Source organism: Pomacea canaliculata, linkage group LG10 (genome assembly GCF_003073045.1).
Source record: "Pomacea canaliculata isolate SZHN2017 linkage group LG10, ASM307304v1, whole genome shotgun sequence".
Taxonomy (NCBI): domain Eukaryota; kingdom Metazoa; phylum Mollusca; class Gastropoda; order Architaenioglossa; family Ampullariidae; genus Pomacea; species Pomacea canaliculata.
In genome coordinates, this window is record NC_037599.1 from 1,032,221 (window position 1) to 1,051,201 (window position 18,981).

Sequence of the window (18,981 nt, forward strand, 5' to 3'; positions counted from 1 at the left end):
TGTCAGGTAGCCTTGTAGGGTGTACCTATGTGGATGAGGAGCCAGTGCCCACTAGATTATAGTGGCATGGGGAGGCTAGTCCTGAGGAGGATAGTCTGTCAGGTAGCCTTGTAGGGTGTACCTATGTGGATGAGGAGCCAGTGCCCACTAGATTATAGTGGCATGGGGAGGCTAGTCCTGAGGGGGATAGCCTGTCAGGTAGCCTTGTAGGGTGTACCTGTGTGGATGAGGAGCCAGTGCCCACTAGATTATAGTGGCATGGGGAGGCTAGTCCTGAGGAGGATAGTCTGTCAGGTAGCCTTGTAGGGTGTACCTATGTGGATGAGGAGCCAGTGCCCACTAGATTATAGTGGCATGGGAGGCTAGTCCTGAGGGGATAGCCTGTCAGGTAGCCTTGTAGGGTGTACCTGTGTGGATGAGGAGCCAGTGCCCACTAGATTATAGTGCATGGGGAGGCTAGTCCTGAGGAGGATAGTCTGTCAGGTAGCCTTGTAGGGTGTACTTGTGTGGATGAGGGCTCGGAATTTATTTGCTAGGGTTTGTGATGGGAAATGGTTGCATTTCTAAGGAAATAGCGCCCATTTTATTTAGGGGGGGGGTGACTGTAACACCCATGACATTTAGAGAAAATGTCATGTGTATTTACACATTTATAAAAGTAAAATAGAGCTATATTTTTTATGTCGACTCTCGCGGTAACGGGAGTTTGACGAGAGTTTGACCGGTATAAATAACTTCCGGTCGAGCTGAGACTTCCTTTCTGTTGAGTGTCGAGGACGAGGGGGTCGAAGTGGAAGGTTGTCCTAAATCAGGTTGGTTAAAATAACCTTGTATTTCATTGAAATAACCTTGTACATGTATTTCGTTTGCCAAGGCTTTGGTCTAAAGAATGTTACAGTTTTTGTGGAGGTCGGATTTAGTATTTAGTAGGATGTCTTACGATTTTGTTTGAGGGGGAGGACTGCTCCCACCTTAGCGTTTGAGGCAATGGCCGACGCTGATTGAATAAGGGGATACTAGCTAGGGAATATGGTGGTTGAATATCTAGGACCCATATTGAGATAGGATGGATGTAGTTTTGTGTGCCTTGAGTTTGAAAATACGTAGGTGATGGGTTTAGGTACAGAGAGGGTACCACGTGTCCTCCACGTGTAGCAAAATCCCGTGTAATGAATAATATCATGGAGATTTCTGATGTTAAACTTGTTCGAGGGAGAAAGGAGGTGTATGCAATGGAATTTGCTGTAGTAAGATTTGTGTATATGTTAGGAAATGCCATGAGGAATATAATGTATGCGAGGGAATTTGCTGTAGAACGATTCTTGCATATGTTTGGGCAATGCCGTAAGGAATATAATGCATGTGATGGAATTTGCTGTAGTAAGATTTTTGCATATGTTTAGGCAATGCCATGAGGAATATAATGTATGTGGGGGGATTTGCTATAGAAAGGTTTTTGCATATGTTTAGGAAATGCCATGTGGAGTATAGTGTACGTGATGGAAGTTGCTCTAGGGAGGTTTTGTGTAATGGAACTTTCTTGTTTTGATTTCAGGGCAACAAGTCCTTCTACTTCTTCTCTTTTCTTCTCTTCTCTCTTCTTTCTTCTCCTTCTTTTCCTTCTACTCCTTTTCTTTTTCTTTCCCTTTTTTTTTCACCTTCACTTCCACTTCCTCAGTTTTCTTCCCAAATCTTCTTCGCCTGTTTCTTCATGTCTTTATAACTTCGCCAGCCGTCATCCCAATAAAGAATTCAGCTGACGAATTTGTGTTTGGGTCGTACAACGTGCAAAAGAAAGGAAGTGAACCTCCCACACAACACCAACTCTCAAAAATCGTGCCCGCTACAAAAGCCTTCACAATAACGAATATTAGTTGCAGAAATCTCAGTTTTAGCAGTAGCAGATGTCATATACTTCTGCTAAGAGGAAGAGCAATAATGGAATTTAAAATACAATGAACCTCTGCATTAGGAGAAGTTGGAAGGATAAAAAAATCTTTGTCAATCTTTTCATTTTTCTATAAAATTCTTTCTTTGACATATGCACATGTACTAGCAACAACACAGCAATATAACATAGCATAACTGAACACAACTCACTTCCAAAAGTTCCCAACAATTACAAAGAAACACAGCAAGAGTTACAAAGAAGCTGAACATTACTCACTTTTGGAGGCTCCCAGCAATGTTGAGGCCAGCTGACACTGCTGTGCCTCAACATGACTCAGCACAAACCAGCGAGGAAATCGAGACAACATGGCTGACCCCACATTGTTGACGCTGTCCTCAAGACTTAAGTCATCTGTGTTCTCGAGCACAGGTAGCCTGCAGAAAGAGGCCAGTGCATACAACAATCTACTTAATACATTTTTAACCCTTAGAGCACGAGCCACAATCGCGGCTTTACCAGGGAAGCATGAGGAAGGTGATTTTTATTACTTTTATTGCAAAGTTCAAGCTTTCTCCTTTCCAAAAATGTATAGGTTTCTTGGTCTTATGATTACCAGAGAGCAGCAACAATAAAAAACATCACCCACTGTCATCTTCACTGTCTTCAGTTATTAGCCAGTCTGTGTAATACTTATACTTTTATGAAGTGCTAAGATGGTTAATGTCTTCAATCTAGCTGTGATATTCTTGTGACATTCGCAGCTTAACTACCCATTGGATAAACATGTGTACGAGTGCCAGTGTACCTCACTGTGCTTTTTTAAAAATAATCTAACCCGCCACCCCAAAAAACAGAGTCTTGTATTTTCAGTTCTGCCCCTTGTGTGACAGGTTGTTCAATGCTTTCATCCATGCCCCCTCAGCTGGAACAAAATGTCCATTTAAAATGTTCAATCTTATCTACACATAAGCTTATAAAAACATTACAAATTATACTTTCAACAATGATCTGTCCCAAACATCAAAGCAGGTCAGGAATAGCAGTTAACTTAATCTGCCTTTGAAAAAAAAAAGTACAAATTTCCCACCTCCCCCAAAAAAAATAGAAACAACAGATGGTAGCATGTATCAAGAAAACCCAATGAATCTGACATGTGCACAGACTAGCAATACACTCATGTTAATTCACATCCATAATACACTTCTTAGTTTACTCCTATAACACATCTGTGATGGGCTGGAGTATGACGTCATAAAATATGACGTCATATTTTATGACGACAAAAAGGTGACGACAAAAAGGTGACGACAAAAAGGTGACGACAAACGGAGGACGTTAGGACAAAGACGAGACGACGAACAACGGCGATGAGTGAGGGAGCATCGGCGTGTGGCGCAGCCGTGGCGATTGTTTTAGCCGTGCAGTAAAAGAGTTGCACCTGAATACAAGACCTGCTTGTATTTTTACTGATGGACGGTTGTCGTGGTTAGAAAGATACCTCACCACTTGGCCACATTTGGCGCTTGCGAGCAGGATATTTGTCCAATGGCTGAAGAGGGAGACAGCCCAGTAGAGGCTTTACGAACATATCAGTTGCTTCGCCTCCAAAAGTTTGCCGGCGGACCCACACCGAATGTGGAGGAGTTCCAAAGAGAAGTTTCGTGGGCTCTCACCATGAACCCGATGCCGCCGAACGCAGCGTGCGGGTATATCTTGAACGCGCTGGAGGGACCGGCCAGACGGCGAGTATTGATGCTACCACATGACGCTGTCGACACACCCAAAAAGATCATGGATGTGTTGGTCGAGGCGTACGGCGAACGGAAAGATGTCATCGATGTAATCGCCAGTTTTTTATAACCGCCGACAGCGGCGTGAAGAATCCGTTGATGAGAGTATGCCACGACGCTTCGCAATTTGCAGGCAAAAGCAAACAGCCTGCAGAGCGGCGCTATTTCAAATATCCATCTGGCGGCCCAGTTGGTGAAGGGCTGAAGAATTGCCATGTTCGACGGGAAACGTCCAGACACCTGGCTGACAATGAGTCCTCTTCTTTTGCCGACCTACTGAAGACGGCAAAGCGTGTAGAGAGAGAGGAGGAGGGCAATGAAGACAGGGAGGACGAGATAGATCGCCTGACTGCACGAGTCAGGCAGCTGGAAATGGAAACGGCTCCCAGCCTCATAGGATCCAACAAAGTAATATCCTCTCCACCCGCACCGCACGACCGGCGGCACTTGTGTGCTATTGGTGCGAACGAGAGGGCACCGGGAGCTGATTGTCAGCATAAACAGAGATACCTGCGACGACAGCAGGCGAGACAACGAGATGGTCAAAGATTCAGCCCTATCACAAACAGCTTTTACAGGCGAGGAGGAGGGCGGCGCGGCGTCCAAGCGGCAGCGATTAACAACATCTCGGAGGACAGCAGCCCAACCGGTCAGGAAAAACTGACTGTCCCCGTCGTCTGTAACAGGATGACGGGGAAAGGAGGTGTAGCAGGACTGACTGGAAAGTGTCCGACGGTGGAGGCGGAAATTCAAGGAATTCGAGTACTGGCGCTGCTCGACACCGCAGTGAGGTGACGACAGTCACTGGATGAATGGGCCCGAGGGCATATACAGAATTTACAATTAAATCATCTCCCCATCACCTTGAGAGGGACCGGCGGAGCGGAAGTGCCATATTCAGGAGTAGCGCTGGTGGATATTAAAGTTTTTTGACCAGTGTCTGAAAGACATTCCTATCCTAATTGTCAATGATCCTGTCGATGCGGGCACAAGAGCGCAGGAGGCGTGTACCACTTCTACTAGGGATGAACGTCCTTGATCGGATACCTGACGCCACCGCAGATGTGCCGCATGCAGTACAGGTAGCAGTGCGTGAGGCTCACCTTGAGAGGACAGTGTCAACAAAAGGACTGGCTAGGGCCGCTGTCAACACGTATGTTCCTGCATTTTCAATGGTCACAATTAAAGTGACGAGCGTGCCGTACCATCGCCCTCTGCTCGCCGCCCCCGTAGCACAACCATTACCAGGGGGGCTGGTGCTAGTCCCCACCCTCACAGGAGCACATCACACCAGCCGCTATGTGCGTCTGGCAAACCTGACCAGCAGCAGCGTTACGTTGCCGGCGCGTACTGTCGTCGCAACTTTACAAGTTGTGGACAATGTTGTTTGCAACAAGGTGTCACGGTGGATGTCAGTGTGAACGAGTTAATCATCTGCAATCAGTCCAGCAGCTCCCCTAAGGTTAAGGTCACTGACACACCTGTCGTCACGTGTCCAGACTTTGATGGCACCGTCAGTCAGCATCAGCGACTGCAGGCGCTGTTGAACAAGCATGTGTCTGGTTTTGCTAGGGACTCGACGGACCTCGGATACACGGACGCTGTCTTCCATCGTCTGCGTACCACGGACGAGGTGCCGGTAGCGTTGCCCTACCGTCGTATCGCTCCGCACCAGCTAAAGGAAGTGCAAGATCATATAAAAGACTTGCTAGACCAGAAGGTGATTGTGGAGAGCCACAGTGCATACGCTGCACCCATCGTCATTGTGCGGAAGAAGGACGGCAGTGTGCGCCTATGTGTAGACTACAGACGGCTCAATGAAAAGACAGTCAAAGATGCCTACCCTCTACCACGCATCCAGGAGTCCTTTGACGCGCTGGTGGGGGCTCAGTACTTTTCAACACTTGACCTTGCCAGCGGCTACCACCAGATAGCGATGCACCCAGATGACAGACACAAAACCGCGTTCGTGACACCCATGGGACTATTTGAGTATACCAGGATGCCAATGGGCCTAACATCCGCACCAGCCACTTTCCAGAGGTTAATGCAGACGACAATGTCGGACTTTTTGTTTTCATTCCTTCTTGTGTACTTAGACGATCTCTTGATATACTCCAAGACGTTCGATGAACATTTAGCACATCTTGATCGGCTCTTGGGACGCATCGTGGAGACGGGATTAAAACTGCGGCTGGATAAGTGCCAATTCCTCCGGCGAGAGGTGACCTACTTAGGCCATACCATTTCCGCTGAAGGTGTCAGTTGTGAAACTGGAAAAGTAGAGGTAGTACAGAAGTGGCCGGTGCCCAAAACTGTCTCGGAGTTACGCAGTTTCCTGGGATTTGCCAGCTATTACCGGCGATTTATCAAGGGGTTCGCCAAGATAGCTGGCGCATTACATGACCTGGTGACGCAGGCCACGCAAGAAAAGAAAAAGAGACAGAATGATATCACAGCGAAATGGCAGTGTGTCCACCAGGCTGCGTTCGACACCCTTAAGTCGGTGTTGTCAGGTGCACCAGTGCTAGGGTACGCTGATTTCACACAGCCTTTCATTGTAGAGACCGATGCCAGCAACGAGGGGCTCGGTGCCATTCTGTCACAGGTGCAGGAGGGCAGAAAGCGGGTTATTTCCTATGCCAGCCGACGTCTGCGCCCCACAGAGCGAAATGACAGCAATTACAGCAGCATGAAGCTGGAATTTCTTGCGATGAAGTGGGCGGTGACTGACAAGTTCAGACACTACCTGCTAGGCGCACAGTTCGTCGTGTACACCGACAACAACGCGCTTGTCCATTACAAAACTGCAAAGCTGGGAGCAGTGGAACAGAGATGGGCATCGCAACTGGCACAGTTTGACATGACTGTTGTATATCGACCAGGCAGTCAGAATCCTGCAGATGGATTATCTAGACTTCCAATATGTGATGATGCACATTCCGATGTGGACCTCTCTCACTCTAACGGCACTTCCATCCCAGTAGAGATTTCTGAATCGTGTGAGCTGTGGTGTGCACAGCAGCCATGTGATGTGCACGCATATCACCAGTCCATGGATGACGACATTATACCATCTACTGGAGTGTTTCCACAGCTTTCAACCGCCACATTGAGGACATTGCAAGCTGAGGATAGTATCCTCAGGGCTATCATTAATGCCTGGCCAAAGAGACCCCCGCTGTCACAGGAACACGAAGCACGCGTACTAAGAAAACAGCATTCAAGACTGTTTTGTCAGAACGAGCTGCTGTTTCGAAGAGTGAGTGACACTACACTTGGAGAGGTCGAACAACTTGTGCTCCCCAGTGCTCTAAGACCCAATATTCTCTCATTAGTACATGACCGCATGGGGCACCAAGGATTTGACCGGACTATTTCACTGTTAAAAGCCAGAGTATACTGGCCGGGGATGTACTGTGATGTTAAAAACTACATAGACAATTGTGACAGGTGTGTGTTAAACCGTCGACAATGTGCACCAACACCTTCAGGACATCTGCTTGCTGATTACCCACTTGCAGTGCTGGCCATTGACTTTACAAAGTTAGAAATGTCAAGTGATGGCAGGGACAATGTACTAATAATGACTGATGTGTTTACAAAATTCACGCAGGCCATTCCCACAAGGGATCAGCAAGCCGATACTGTCGCAAAGGTGTTGGTGCAAGAATGGTTCCAAAGGTTTGGTGTCCCTCAGCGACTCCATAGTGACCAGGGCCGGGACTTTGAGGGCAAAGTGGTGCAAGCATTGTGCCAGCTCTATGACATCAAGAAGTCCCGCACGACGCCATACCATCCCCAAGGAAATGGTCAGTGTGAGCGATTCAATAGATCCATGCACGACCTTCTTAGAACGCTACCTGTTGAACACAAGCGGCGGTGGCCAGAATACCTGCCGGAATTACTTCAGGCCTACAACAGCACCCCACATGCGTCAACAGGTTTCGCACCATATTTCTTATTGTTTGGCAGGGAGCCACGCCTTCCGGTTGACTATTTTCTGGGTCGACAAAGCCCTTCTGCCGTGAGCACAAGCGACTGGGTGCGACAACATCGTCTTCGGCTGCAGGAGGCCTTTTACAAGGCTCTGCGTAATACCAAGGATGCGGCACGGAACCGTGAGCGGCACACAGACAAGCGGGCGAGAGACCAACCACTGCACGTCGGGCAGTACGTATATATTATCAACAGAGTCACCGGCCGCAATAAAATGCAAGACATCTGGAAGCCAGACTTGCACGTGATCACCAACCGCCCATTTGGGGAGAAGAGTGCGGTATACACAGTCAGACCCCTCGCTGGGGGGTCCGCACTTACTTTAAATAGAAGCGATATTAAAGCAGCGAGGCCACCTCTACAGCTAGAGGATATTCAACTGCCGGAAGCGCCATACGCTCCGGAGGAAGACAGTGACGAAGAAACGCCATTTTGGTATGATGTTCTACCACCCCAGCAAACTAGAACTCTTGTGACAGAACCTGTAGTGTCTCAGCCACGCAGATCTCAGAGACTTGCCGCGAGACAAGCAAGAGACACATAATGTGCAAGGAACTATTTCGTGTGACGCTATTCAGAGACCATATGAATACGAGGGACATATTTTAGCTCGCGGTAATGATTGACTCTATAGATAACGAGCAATATGTTGTATCATTGATTAGTTTGTTTATCTGTTATTTTATTCATATCCCTTTCGCTTTGCCACGGCTGTGCCTACGAAATGTTATTCTGACTGGACAATTACACACAGGACAGCTGGACGGAATGCCCATGTAGTAGTTATTCAGGGAGCAGAATAATCAGTCGGTTAGATTTAGCTATTAGGCGAAGTACAGATGTTTGTTCTACAAGACAACTCTGTACTCTGTTAGGTAAATAGTACCAGCTGCTGGTATGACTAGGCGTTGCTGCGGCAGCAACAGATCTTCTTTCGAGGTTTTCGAGGTTTAAATATTGGAGCCCCCCCCCCCCCCCAAGGCCAGCATAATTAGGTGAACTTGTATTTCAGCCCTAGTCTTGCTAGCTAAAGCTCATCAGCGAGGACGCTGTTGGAGAAAGAGTCGGCGGGGATGTGATGGGCTGGAGTATGACGTCATAAAATATGACGTCATATTTTATGACGACAAAAAGGTGACGACAAAAAGGTGACGACAAAAAGGTGACGACAAAAAGGTGACGACAAACGGAGGACGTTAGGACAAAGACGAGACGACGAACAACGGCGATGAGTGAGGGAGCATCGGCGTGTGGCGCAGCCGTGGCGATTGTTTTAGCCGTGCAGTAAAAGAGTTGCACCTGAATACAAGACCTGCTTGTATTTTTACTGATGGACGGTTGTCGTGGTTAGAAAGATACCTCACCACTTGGCCACACATCTATTAATGGCCATTGTCATATTTTGCTTATGAGTCTCACCTCATGGCCCGCAGGCCGACCTGATAGGCAAGATCCGAGTCATAAGACAGAAGAGAAGAGAAGAGGTAGCGAGCAAACATGTGCATTGGGTAGCTTTCAGGATGGATACCCTGACCCAAACCACTGCTTGGTCCACCTGCAATAGCCAACAAAGATTCAAATTAAAGATTTCTCACATTTACCAGCACTCTGGGCATAGCCATCAATGGTTCAAATTAAAGACTTCTCACATTTAATATCACTTAGGGCATATTCTCAAGTTACTCAGCCCTTAGATAAAGGTCAGGCCTATTTGTACAAAAATTAAAAATAGCACAGACCTGCTGATGGTAAAAGTAATGATGCAATGAAGATATGAAAGAACGTGAATAAGGCTAAAAGATGGTGAAACGTTTGGCAAACATAAAAAAACCTATGTATAGTAGTCAGGGTGGGAGGACTAAGCGCACGTGCAAGGACAAAAGAGCGTGAATGACAAAAGTTTTCGGAATGGGTGTTTGACTTTAGTTGTGATTTATAGTTTAACAGACAAATGAATTCCTGATGGATCAACTGTCATTCTGTTACAGTTCAAACTAAAATACACATTTGTTGCCTGGAATGACCAGTGCCATTTTGCTGGTCATCTTAGAGCAAAAGCTGCAAAGGGGGTGTAGAGGAGTGGAAATAAGCATCGTGAAGAAGGCTTGACAGCACCTTTTCCTTCTTTGGAAGCTGAAGTCTTTCTCAGTCTCCCTGAGATTGCATAGAGTGTGCTGTCCTTCTCATTTATCTGTTTTTACAACAGTTTACTTGTGAGAGACAAGCAGCCTTAATCATGTCGTATACACCTAGTCTAAAGTTATTGGGGCACCCAGAATGATCTTCAGACTCTGTTCAACAATGACATGCATGTCCTGTCAAGAGAGTTTTATCAACTTCCACTGGGCAGGCAATGATGTATACTTTCATGCAGGATCAACAGACTGAGGCTGTCATGCAGAGTTTCGGCCGTGAGACTTCTAAATGCTGCCTTTGGTGCCTTATTTGGTCATTAACTTTGCTAAATGATTGCTTTACTACTAAGTTTGTCATTAACAGGTTCTACAGTTCAACAAAATGTAGAAAAACCAACTTCTCTGATTATTATGAAGTAAAATTGCAAAATGAATCCACAGCTTCTGAATGAGACAAAAGATACAGAAGGGCACCTAAACTGTGGTACTTTTCATAATTTAATTTTAAAAAACACATATCTGTGCAGTATCACAACCAAACCAGGATGTGCTCTCAACACTGACCAACCATAACAAAACAGGGAATATTAAAACCATCACCTAACAATGATGTCAGTGACATACAAAACAGGGAATGACATTAAAAACACTAGCTAACAATAACGTCAATAATACATAAAATGTGCTCAGACAAGAAGCCACAGGCTAAAGAATAATAATAGGTATTTATAATGCGCAGCACCACGATCAAGATAGATCGCACTCATTGCATCACTGCGCAGACCAGTAATGATAAATGAACAGATAGTGGACGGTGAGATATGTACAGGCACAGAACATAAAGCAATGAATAAAGGTATAAAGGTTACTGTAAACAGTTGGAGCCGTGCTTGATGGTTAACATGACAGACAGTATTGCCAGGGAGTTAAGAAAAGTAATTCAGGGATTGTACTTTGTGAACAGATATGTTTTCAGAGAGCGCTTGAATGTAACCTTGGAGTGTGAGTGGCGAATGTGAGGAAGAAGAGAGTTCTACTGCTTAGGAGCACAAAGGGAGAACGTCTGTTCATAAGTAGCTGTCTTTATGGGAGGAAGGGAGAGGGGGGAGGATTGGTGTTTTATGCCGTGCCAGCAACTAGGGCTATATTACGGCAAGGCAGCCAGCCCTGTAAACAGATGCCACGTGCAGAGAAAGAACAGCGTGCCTGAGATGAGAAATGAACTCTGGGCAGCCAACCTTCACTGTATTGGTGACAGGCGCTAACCGTTGTGCCACCGGACCGCTCATGGGAGGAAGGGATAGAATGCGGGAGTTTGATGAGGAGAGAAGGTTTCGGGCAGGCGTGTGGACAGACAAGATTTCTGTAGAGTAGTTGGAGGAGAAGCCTTCAAAGAATCCATAGCATAGAGTTGAGAGCTTGTAGTCTATTCTAGCTTTAACTGGTAGACAATGAAGAGAGTGAAGAAGTGATGTGACGTTCACATTTGGGAGTCCAGAAAATGAGACGAGCAGCTGAGTTCTGGATTTGTTTGAAGCTTGTGGGTGAGCTACTGCGGACAACCAGCAAGAAGAGAGTTGTAGAGTCTAGTTTAGACAAAACCAATGAGCAGGTGAGAATTTTGGTGGATGAGATGGACAGAGTATGCCGAATGCAGCTGATCTTCCAGAGCTCAGAGTAAGCAGCACAACACAGGTGAGAAACAGGCTTGTCAGCATCCTCTTATGTAGCCTAAGTTACGTGCTGAAGTAACTAAAGGAACATTGGCATCGCCTACCCAACCAGAGACAGGCAGTGAAGGGTAAACTCTGGCTCTTCTCTTTGAAATTATAAAAGCTTCTATATTTTTCGTCATTTAGTTTTAACGTCTTGTGGGTCCTCCATAGTCTAATATCAGAAATGGTCTTGGATGCTCTGGATAGCAGTGTGTGCTTGAGAAGGAGAACAACTGGTATACAGCTATGTTGTCAGCATAGGATTGATCGGATATAGAGTGAGATTGAATTAGAGTAGTAAATGTCTTAGTGTACATAATAAAAGAGGATAAACCAAGCACAGAACCTTGGAGAGCAAGGTAATATTACAGAGGTAATAAAATTTAAAATATAAAGATAAATTTGAATTTAAGTAAAAAGTCAGGTATAAAATAATATATTTGACTAAATATAATGTAAAAATGAATTGAACTGATGCATAACACTAGTAAAATAACCAGGAAAAAAGTGTATTAACTGCCAAGTTAAAACATTAGCGATGACAAATTACAGATGAAGACTGTGATTCCAACCTTCCAGCAGTAACGTGATTTGGTGCTGCAAGACACGAATTAAAGTAGGGTCAAGGTCGATAGACTGAAGCCGCTCTAAGAGTCGTTCCTCCTGCTTGCATGCCTTTTCCTGAGCATACAGTCCTGATGGCATAAGCCGTTGTTGACCTAAGCCTGGAAACACTGACAGGTTTAGTAATCTTTCTAGAAAAACAATAGCAATTTCCATCTTCTTGTAAAACAGACACTAGACGTCCAGTAACCAATATAAATAAACAAATAAGAATGACTTCTGTGGCCAGCACAGAAATTATAAAACTGCTAGATGTGACAAAACAAAAACAGTCACAAGACCAGCTGATTTCACATGTGCAGACAAATAAGCCCTGTCAATGAAAGTCCTTGACAAACTCTTGTGTAGTTTCTAGGCAATAATTTACATTTAGCTGTCCTCACTGAACAATTTAATACAATTGTGTGTAAACCATCATAAAAATATCCTGCATGAAACAAAAAACAAATGATATAATTACCGATGAGAGCCACCTCAAAAGCTAACATGAGGTAGGTCTGGCCGTCTTCAACATTGCCAGGGACAGGAACGTGGTACAGTTTCTTGCGATTCTCACTGCTCGTGTCTGTTATCAAATGTCGACTGCTAATATCTGCAACAGGAAAAAAAAATACATGGGAATAACACAAAGTTCAAATAAAAGAAAATGCAACAAATATAAAGATAAAAAATGTTTTGCATAAAAATGTCACATCAGCTGACTATAGAAGCCCAACCAGCTGTCAAGACTGTTTCACCAAAACAATACACCATGCTGCTTATAACACATGCAGCAGCTTATTTATGCATTTTGAAAATGCCTATTTTTGCATGCCTGAAATAACCATATTCAGACCAATGCACTCATATGATATGCCTCCCTCAGAGACAAAGACACAGTTCACATAGACCTTACTCACAGGCAAAGACAGTTCACACAGACCTTCTTACTCCCAAGCAAACATACAGACCTGTCCAAAAACAGACCTTTTCACTCGTTTTTAGACAAATACAGACACCTTCTCACTGTCACAGTACTTCATTTTTGAGTTAAAATTGTGCATACAATAGTCCGTGTGTTTTAGCCACTGACAAGTCTCAAGATTATTTTGTCAGACTTGTCAGATATTTTATAAGAGGTGCATGAAAAGATAAAGTGGCTGATCATTTAAGCCATGAACATAAATACCTGGCATTGATTCATCCGACATTGTACAAGCCTCTGAAAGGGTGTCAAATAGCACACCAATAGGATCAAGTGGGTGGCCTACCCAGCCAGTCACGTTGAGTGGTAGACGACTACTAGAGGAGGTGCTAGTCCAGCTTGTGCTACAGAGAATGCTACTTCCTGTCAGACAACATTTCGAACAATGCATAAGAAAACAGCATTTGGTATGAATGAAAATTTAATAATAATAATAAATGAAAGATTTGTATAGTGTTACAGCATTAAACTACAACATTAAAAAAACCTGAAGGATTTATGTCACAAAACCATGAGTTTCTTTCTTGTGGTTTCTTTTTCTTATTCATAAGAATACTCTTTAATCATGACATAAACCACTGGCAACTAGAAGCAAGCACTAATGATTAAGAAGAAAACTCTAGCAAATGCAAAGATTTTCAAATCCTCACCCATGCAAAGGGTTTGTTCTTTCTGACAGACAGTTTGTTCTGACACCAGCTGGGCTTTCATTGTTCTCACTATTGTCACTGCTAAACGTAAAGCTTCTTTCATGTGGCCATGGGATCGCAATGTATCTACTCGTGCACAGGCGGTGGGTATATGTTCTGTAATTGGTTAAAAAAAAAAATCAAACACTTGTAGGCAGGTGGACATTTTAATCTTCAAAAGGATGCACCTCACAACCTAAAGGATAAGATTCATATCACACACAACCAAAATCAAAGTCATGTTCGTAAACTGTACAGACACACATTGCATTCTCATGCTTGTGATGTGTGTGTGTTTGTGAAGCCCACCCTGTGATAATCTTGCTAAGCCAGCCAAAATTCATAAAATGTCTGAAGTAACTGAATTCTTCTTCTCTCTCATAACTCACCATTCCAGAGAGGAAAGCCTTCACTACTGACATTGTCCCTGGTAATACAGTCAAGCGATGACTTGAGAGATGGCGTGGATGATGATGATGGAACAGATAACGAAGACCTGGGGAAGGCATCCCTGAGAATACGTTGTAAGTGTGGGTCATTCCATGTCAGGTAGCTAGCCTCAAGTGCATTGTGAAAAACAGTACGCTGTGTCTGGGAGTTGCTCTGACCACCTGTAGCAAGACATAAATTAAAAATAATAATTAGAATAAAGTTCAAGTCATATTAGTCTATGCCCAAATTTTTCAGAATTGTTCTTAATTCTTCATCTCTCAGAAAAAAGGTCAGCCAATACTGTTGAACCCAAGAATGCCAAGAGTTTTCTCTTTGCATTCTTATGCTTTATTTTCCTTTTTCATAATATCTTAAATTAAAAATGCTGTTGAACAAAAATAGCGGATTGTATTCATTAATTCTAAATAACATTTAAGCTAATTCTGACCATTACAAGTGATCATGGCTGCATTAAACTGATCTTGGATGAATTCTCAAGAATTAGTGAGCAAATGTTCTGTGAGGTGATGAATGAAAATGACTGGCAATGAACAATTATGGAGTGTATATATATATTGCTCTTTCGCCTGCAGGAGAAAATCAAGTTAGCTGAATAGCTGAATGGCAAACCTCTCTGCTGTCGAATCTGCCCATGGTTTATACTGAGATCAGAAACAAGGTGGCTGTCACCATCCTCCAGAGGACAGACTGAACATGACGACCATTGTGTCAGCTGGCCACGCCAGTGTTGCCGCTCAGTATTTGTGCAATGAGGGTTGAGGACCACACAAACCCAGAGTGCACCTGTCATCCAAAAGAGAAAGTTATCTTCTAAACTGGGATGTATCAGCTGACTGTATTTGAGCATAAACACTTTAAGGTTTTCTTAACTTAACCATTTCTTCACTTTTCACAAGCCTGCCTAAAAGTGTTTTATTATGGTTTGATTTTTCACAGTAAACTCGTTAAATCCAGCTGTGCTTTGACAGCAAAACGGGGTCAACATGAACTTAAAATCAGGAAAGCTGTTTACACTTAACAAGGCTCTTATGACTCAATCAGGAAACATTATACTTGTCCTAAATGGACATCGTTCATTCATCTCTTGACTGGTACTGGTTATTTTGGTCTGCCAGTTCTGGTCATCAGGGGAATCATTAAAAGCAAGGTAGCTGAAAAGGCCCACCAATAAGGCCTATCTTAAACGATGGTGAGCAGCTCCCAGACAGAATGACCAGTCCTACTCCTTCACATTTGTAGGCTAGTTCTTTCTGAATCAAAACTCTATGTGATATATCTACTACACCATGATCAAGGGCAGTGCCACTCCATTCCCCACTCAGCAAACGTGTTGAGCTCATGACATGTTGCTCTATAGTGTGTAAAAAATGGAGGGAGTGGAAGTGGCTATGTTAGATCACATCACGGCTTCTCAAACTAACATGATTTGAAAAACTCTATAAAGGACAACTAAAAGGAATTCCCAAAATGTAAATAATGGTTCAGGAAGATCTGTTACTTCAGTTAAAATATGTATAATACAATGTATGGAAAAAACTATGTATTCTTTAAGGTTTGAATTTAGGGGAGAGATTATATTTCATCTGAAAAGTAGTGAAATACATTTTAAAAAATCTGCCATCTCAAAAACAAAGACAGTATGTGGTAAGAAGATTAAGTCCTTGACTTACAACATGCACAAACAAGGTTACTGTCTTTTTTAATGTACGAAGTAAATTAATTCTTTCCTTAATTTACATGTACAAAAAAAATGAAAGGAATCACCAGTCATAATAAAAGTAAGTCGTTCTGGCGTAAATGTAACTTTTTACCTACACATGAACAAGAAAGCTTTCTGGGTCTGAAGCTACATTTAATGAGCCTTTCCTATCAAATAAAAATGAAAAAGAACCTGACCTAGTTCATCCCAAAACTGCCGACACTTGTCTGTTAGAGGTGTGCCCTGTGCACGCCAGACTGACAGACGTGGGTCTGCAAGGAACTGTTCTGTCATTAAGGTCAGCATCCTGGCACCATTTGAATCTCTTGCACGCAACATTTCACGAACCTGCAAATGTATTCAGTGTACTTTTACAAAATACGACACCAAAGAAAGTCATCTTATGTGAAAGTCACCTTAATATGTCATACATTTACATAAAATCATGAAAACTTCTGACATGGCACAATTTTAAACATTGAAATTTCACAGAAAAAACAAATCAAAATAAATCATTAGGAAATTCTGACACACTCTACTTATACAGTGTTGTGTTGTTCAGCCACCTGTAAGATCTATGACTGGCTGCATGTTCTTCTCACCTTTGCAAACATGGATGTCAGTTGGGCAGTGGCTGTGAGGTATCCCCCCTGACTGAGGCATGCTCGCACTTGCTCTCGCACCTGTTCTTCATCAAGGTGCCAAGCATGTTCATCATCAACTGAGGCACCTGCTGTTGGATCAGGTGCGCCTGAAAACAAAATAACCTCTTTTTAAGATCCAAACATTTCCCACACAGCAGTCAAGATCCTTATTAGACAGAGAACGCCCCTCACTTTTCAAGATTCTTATTGGTAAGAGAAGAAAATGCAGTCACATCAAATAAGCCTGCATCATGTTGTTTTTGATCATAAACCAAGGACTGCGTACAGCCTATTTGTAACTGCTTTATAACTACAGTTCCATAAGCAAAACATCTTCACTGGACACCACTTTAGGATTTTGGAAACAAGATGCTTGTCCTTGAGTTCCCCAATTTGCCCAATGGCAAAGACTTAACCTTGCTTCATCATAACTACCGCCACAGAAGAAGATAATGTAGGACAGGCTTTTGGCTTGATATTAAAACTTGTGTGTCTTGATCCTTAGAAGTTGGTGTCACTAATCTACATGGTCTGGCCACTTGACAGACCCTTGGTCATAATATCGGAGCAATTCCATTCTTATTTTACAATACTTCTAAATTATTTTGTCAAAACATTACATTGCCAAGCTCAAAAACTGAGGAACCTTGAGGTTGAAAATGATGAGAAACTGATATAAGTTAATCTCCTACATTATACCTGGAAGTAAGTTGATTTCAGACTCAGCCTTGAGGATTTCGTCAGCGATGCGTTGTGCAGTAGGTAGCACCTCGGAGTGATGCTCAGTGATGAGGTATTGGGCAAACTTCTGCAGCTGTTCTCGGCTCATCTGCAGCAGGGTTTCTGCAATTAAATCAGATCACACCTTATTAAAACATATAGTTTCAAACCATGTCACTAAATAAGGACTTACAACAAATAATCACTGAAGCAGTAATACTGGTAGTAGTTTTAGTGGCAACATAATGTCAGCTTTAATAATGATACCATTATTTGAATGACAAGACTGTGACAATTAAATATCTTACCTGATATAGGTACACGAAGCTGCACATGGTTGGCTTTTCGAATGCGGTACAATGAAAGAGCCACCACATGCTGACACCAAAAAATGTCCTTGTTTCCACAGCCACATTTTACAGATGTTATTTTGCATCTGTAGTTAAAAAAAGGTATGTTTACAAAAGTGTATACCTTAATGAAAACAATAATTATTTAATATGACATAAAAACATTAAACCTTTAATTAATAATCTGCAATGTTGTTAACTTTCAAATTCATTTTTCTTTTGATGATTTTCTGTTTGATACACTAGGAGCAACAACTTAGGATCTTTTTTCATAGTCTGGAGTCCACTTTGGTGACATTGACCTTTGTATACAACCTTGTATGAGTAAAGGTCGCTACTCCACAAGTGATGATGAGAGATCAACAATATGATAAAGGCCATTACCCTGCATATGTGAAAGATCAATAATATGATAAAGGTATCTCTTAAATGATCCACCTTTTCATTTTTTTTAAATTCTGCTTTGCTTTCCCACCCACCCAAAAACCTCACCTCCCAAATAAACAAATCCAAAAACTGCTGCAACGTGTTTGAGATGCAGTACAGCCTATAAAACTATCATATCTCTGGTCATCCATTCTCAATCTTCCAAAAAAGCAGGGAGATAATAAACAGTCAGCAATCTCTGCTTCTCTCTAATCTGTAGAAAAAGTAGTCCCTGCTTGAAATCAAAAATGGGAATTTTGGAGGAGGGAAAAAAGGAAAAAAGGAAAAAAGGCGCAAGCTAACAGGGAGGGAGCAAAATCAATGGTGTAATTCATAATCAACAACAGACAGTGCACAATTTGCATAATTTGTTCTCATCTGCATGAAGATCTCTTCAATCAGCTGCATATTGACGTGTGCTTGGCCTGACCGAAAGGCACCTCCTGAAATAATGACTGATTCAATGCCTGCTATCATTGATTGCAGCCACCGCTGGCAGCCAAGCAACAACATAATACTGTCCTCTGTCTTGCCAGCCCCCCACCCTTCTCTGGACCCTCAAAACTGTGTCAGACTCCTGCTATTTAACACCCACACCACTCTTCCATAAACTCGTTCTGAAGAACATGATATCAGAGCTGATAACACTGACAGCCGTAACAATATATTAACATTTGTGATTTAAGAAAAAGTATATTGGAATTGCACTGATATTGGAGTGTTCACCAAACTTGAGACAACAATGAACAGTCACAGAACTGATGAATCAAACAGCATAATGCCATGAATTAACAAAGACTTGTGTGAAAACAAATATAATTGATGAATCAATGGTAAAAGTGAGTTACATAAACTATTTCACCATCACAATAAGGAGGTTCT

The 18,981-nt window shown here is 43.1% G+C and overlaps 1 protein-coding gene and 3 long non-coding RNA genes across 4 annotated transcripts in view; 2 read left to right on the forward strand and 2 right to left on the reverse strand.

Moving 5' to 3' along the window:
- LOC112574339 (zinc finger SWIM domain-containing protein 5-like) overlaps positions 1-18,981 on the reverse strand; it is a 55,545-nt gene that overhangs the window by 15,511 nt on the left and 21,053 nt on the right. Inside the window, exons 3-14 of the mRNA XM_025255358.1 lie at positions 17,632-17,759; positions 17,303-17,446; positions 16,562-16,710; positions 16,157-16,307; positions 14,870-15,043; positions 14,197-14,418; positions 13,769-13,924; positions 13,323-13,481; positions 12,615-12,746; positions 12,103-12,255; positions 9,100-9,235; positions 2,168-2,325 (exon numbers count right to left, since the gene is read on the reverse strand). Coding sequence (XP_025111143.1) covers positions 2,168-2,325; positions 9,100-9,235; positions 12,103-12,255; positions 12,615-12,746; positions 13,323-13,481; positions 13,769-13,924; positions 14,197-14,418; positions 14,870-15,043; positions 16,157-16,307; positions 16,562-16,710; positions 17,303-17,446; positions 17,632-17,759 — 1,862 coding nt within the window. The remainder of the gene's footprint in view (positions 1-2,167; positions 2,326-9,099; positions 9,236-12,102; positions 12,256-12,614; positions 12,747-13,322; positions 13,482-13,768; positions 13,925-14,196; positions 14,419-14,869; positions 15,044-16,156; positions 16,308-16,561; positions 16,711-17,302; positions 17,447-17,631; positions 17,760-18,981) is intronic.
- Positions 38-574, reverse strand: LOC112574341. Its single transcript, XR_003101411.1, has 2 exons — positions 503-574; positions 38-313 (listed from the first exon to the last, which is right to left on the reverse strand). It is a non-coding gene; the product is annotated as an uncharacterized LOC112574341 (long non-coding RNA).
- Positions 182-1,764, forward strand: LOC112574340. The gene is made up of 2 exons (XR_003101410.1): positions 182-294; positions 484-1,764. It is a non-coding gene; the product is annotated as an uncharacterized LOC112574340 (long non-coding RNA).
- On the forward strand, positions 2,334-8,984 carry LOC112574342. The gene is made up of 2 exons (XR_003101412.1): positions 2,334-3,178; positions 8,829-8,984. It is a non-coding gene; the product is annotated as an uncharacterized LOC112574342 (long non-coding RNA).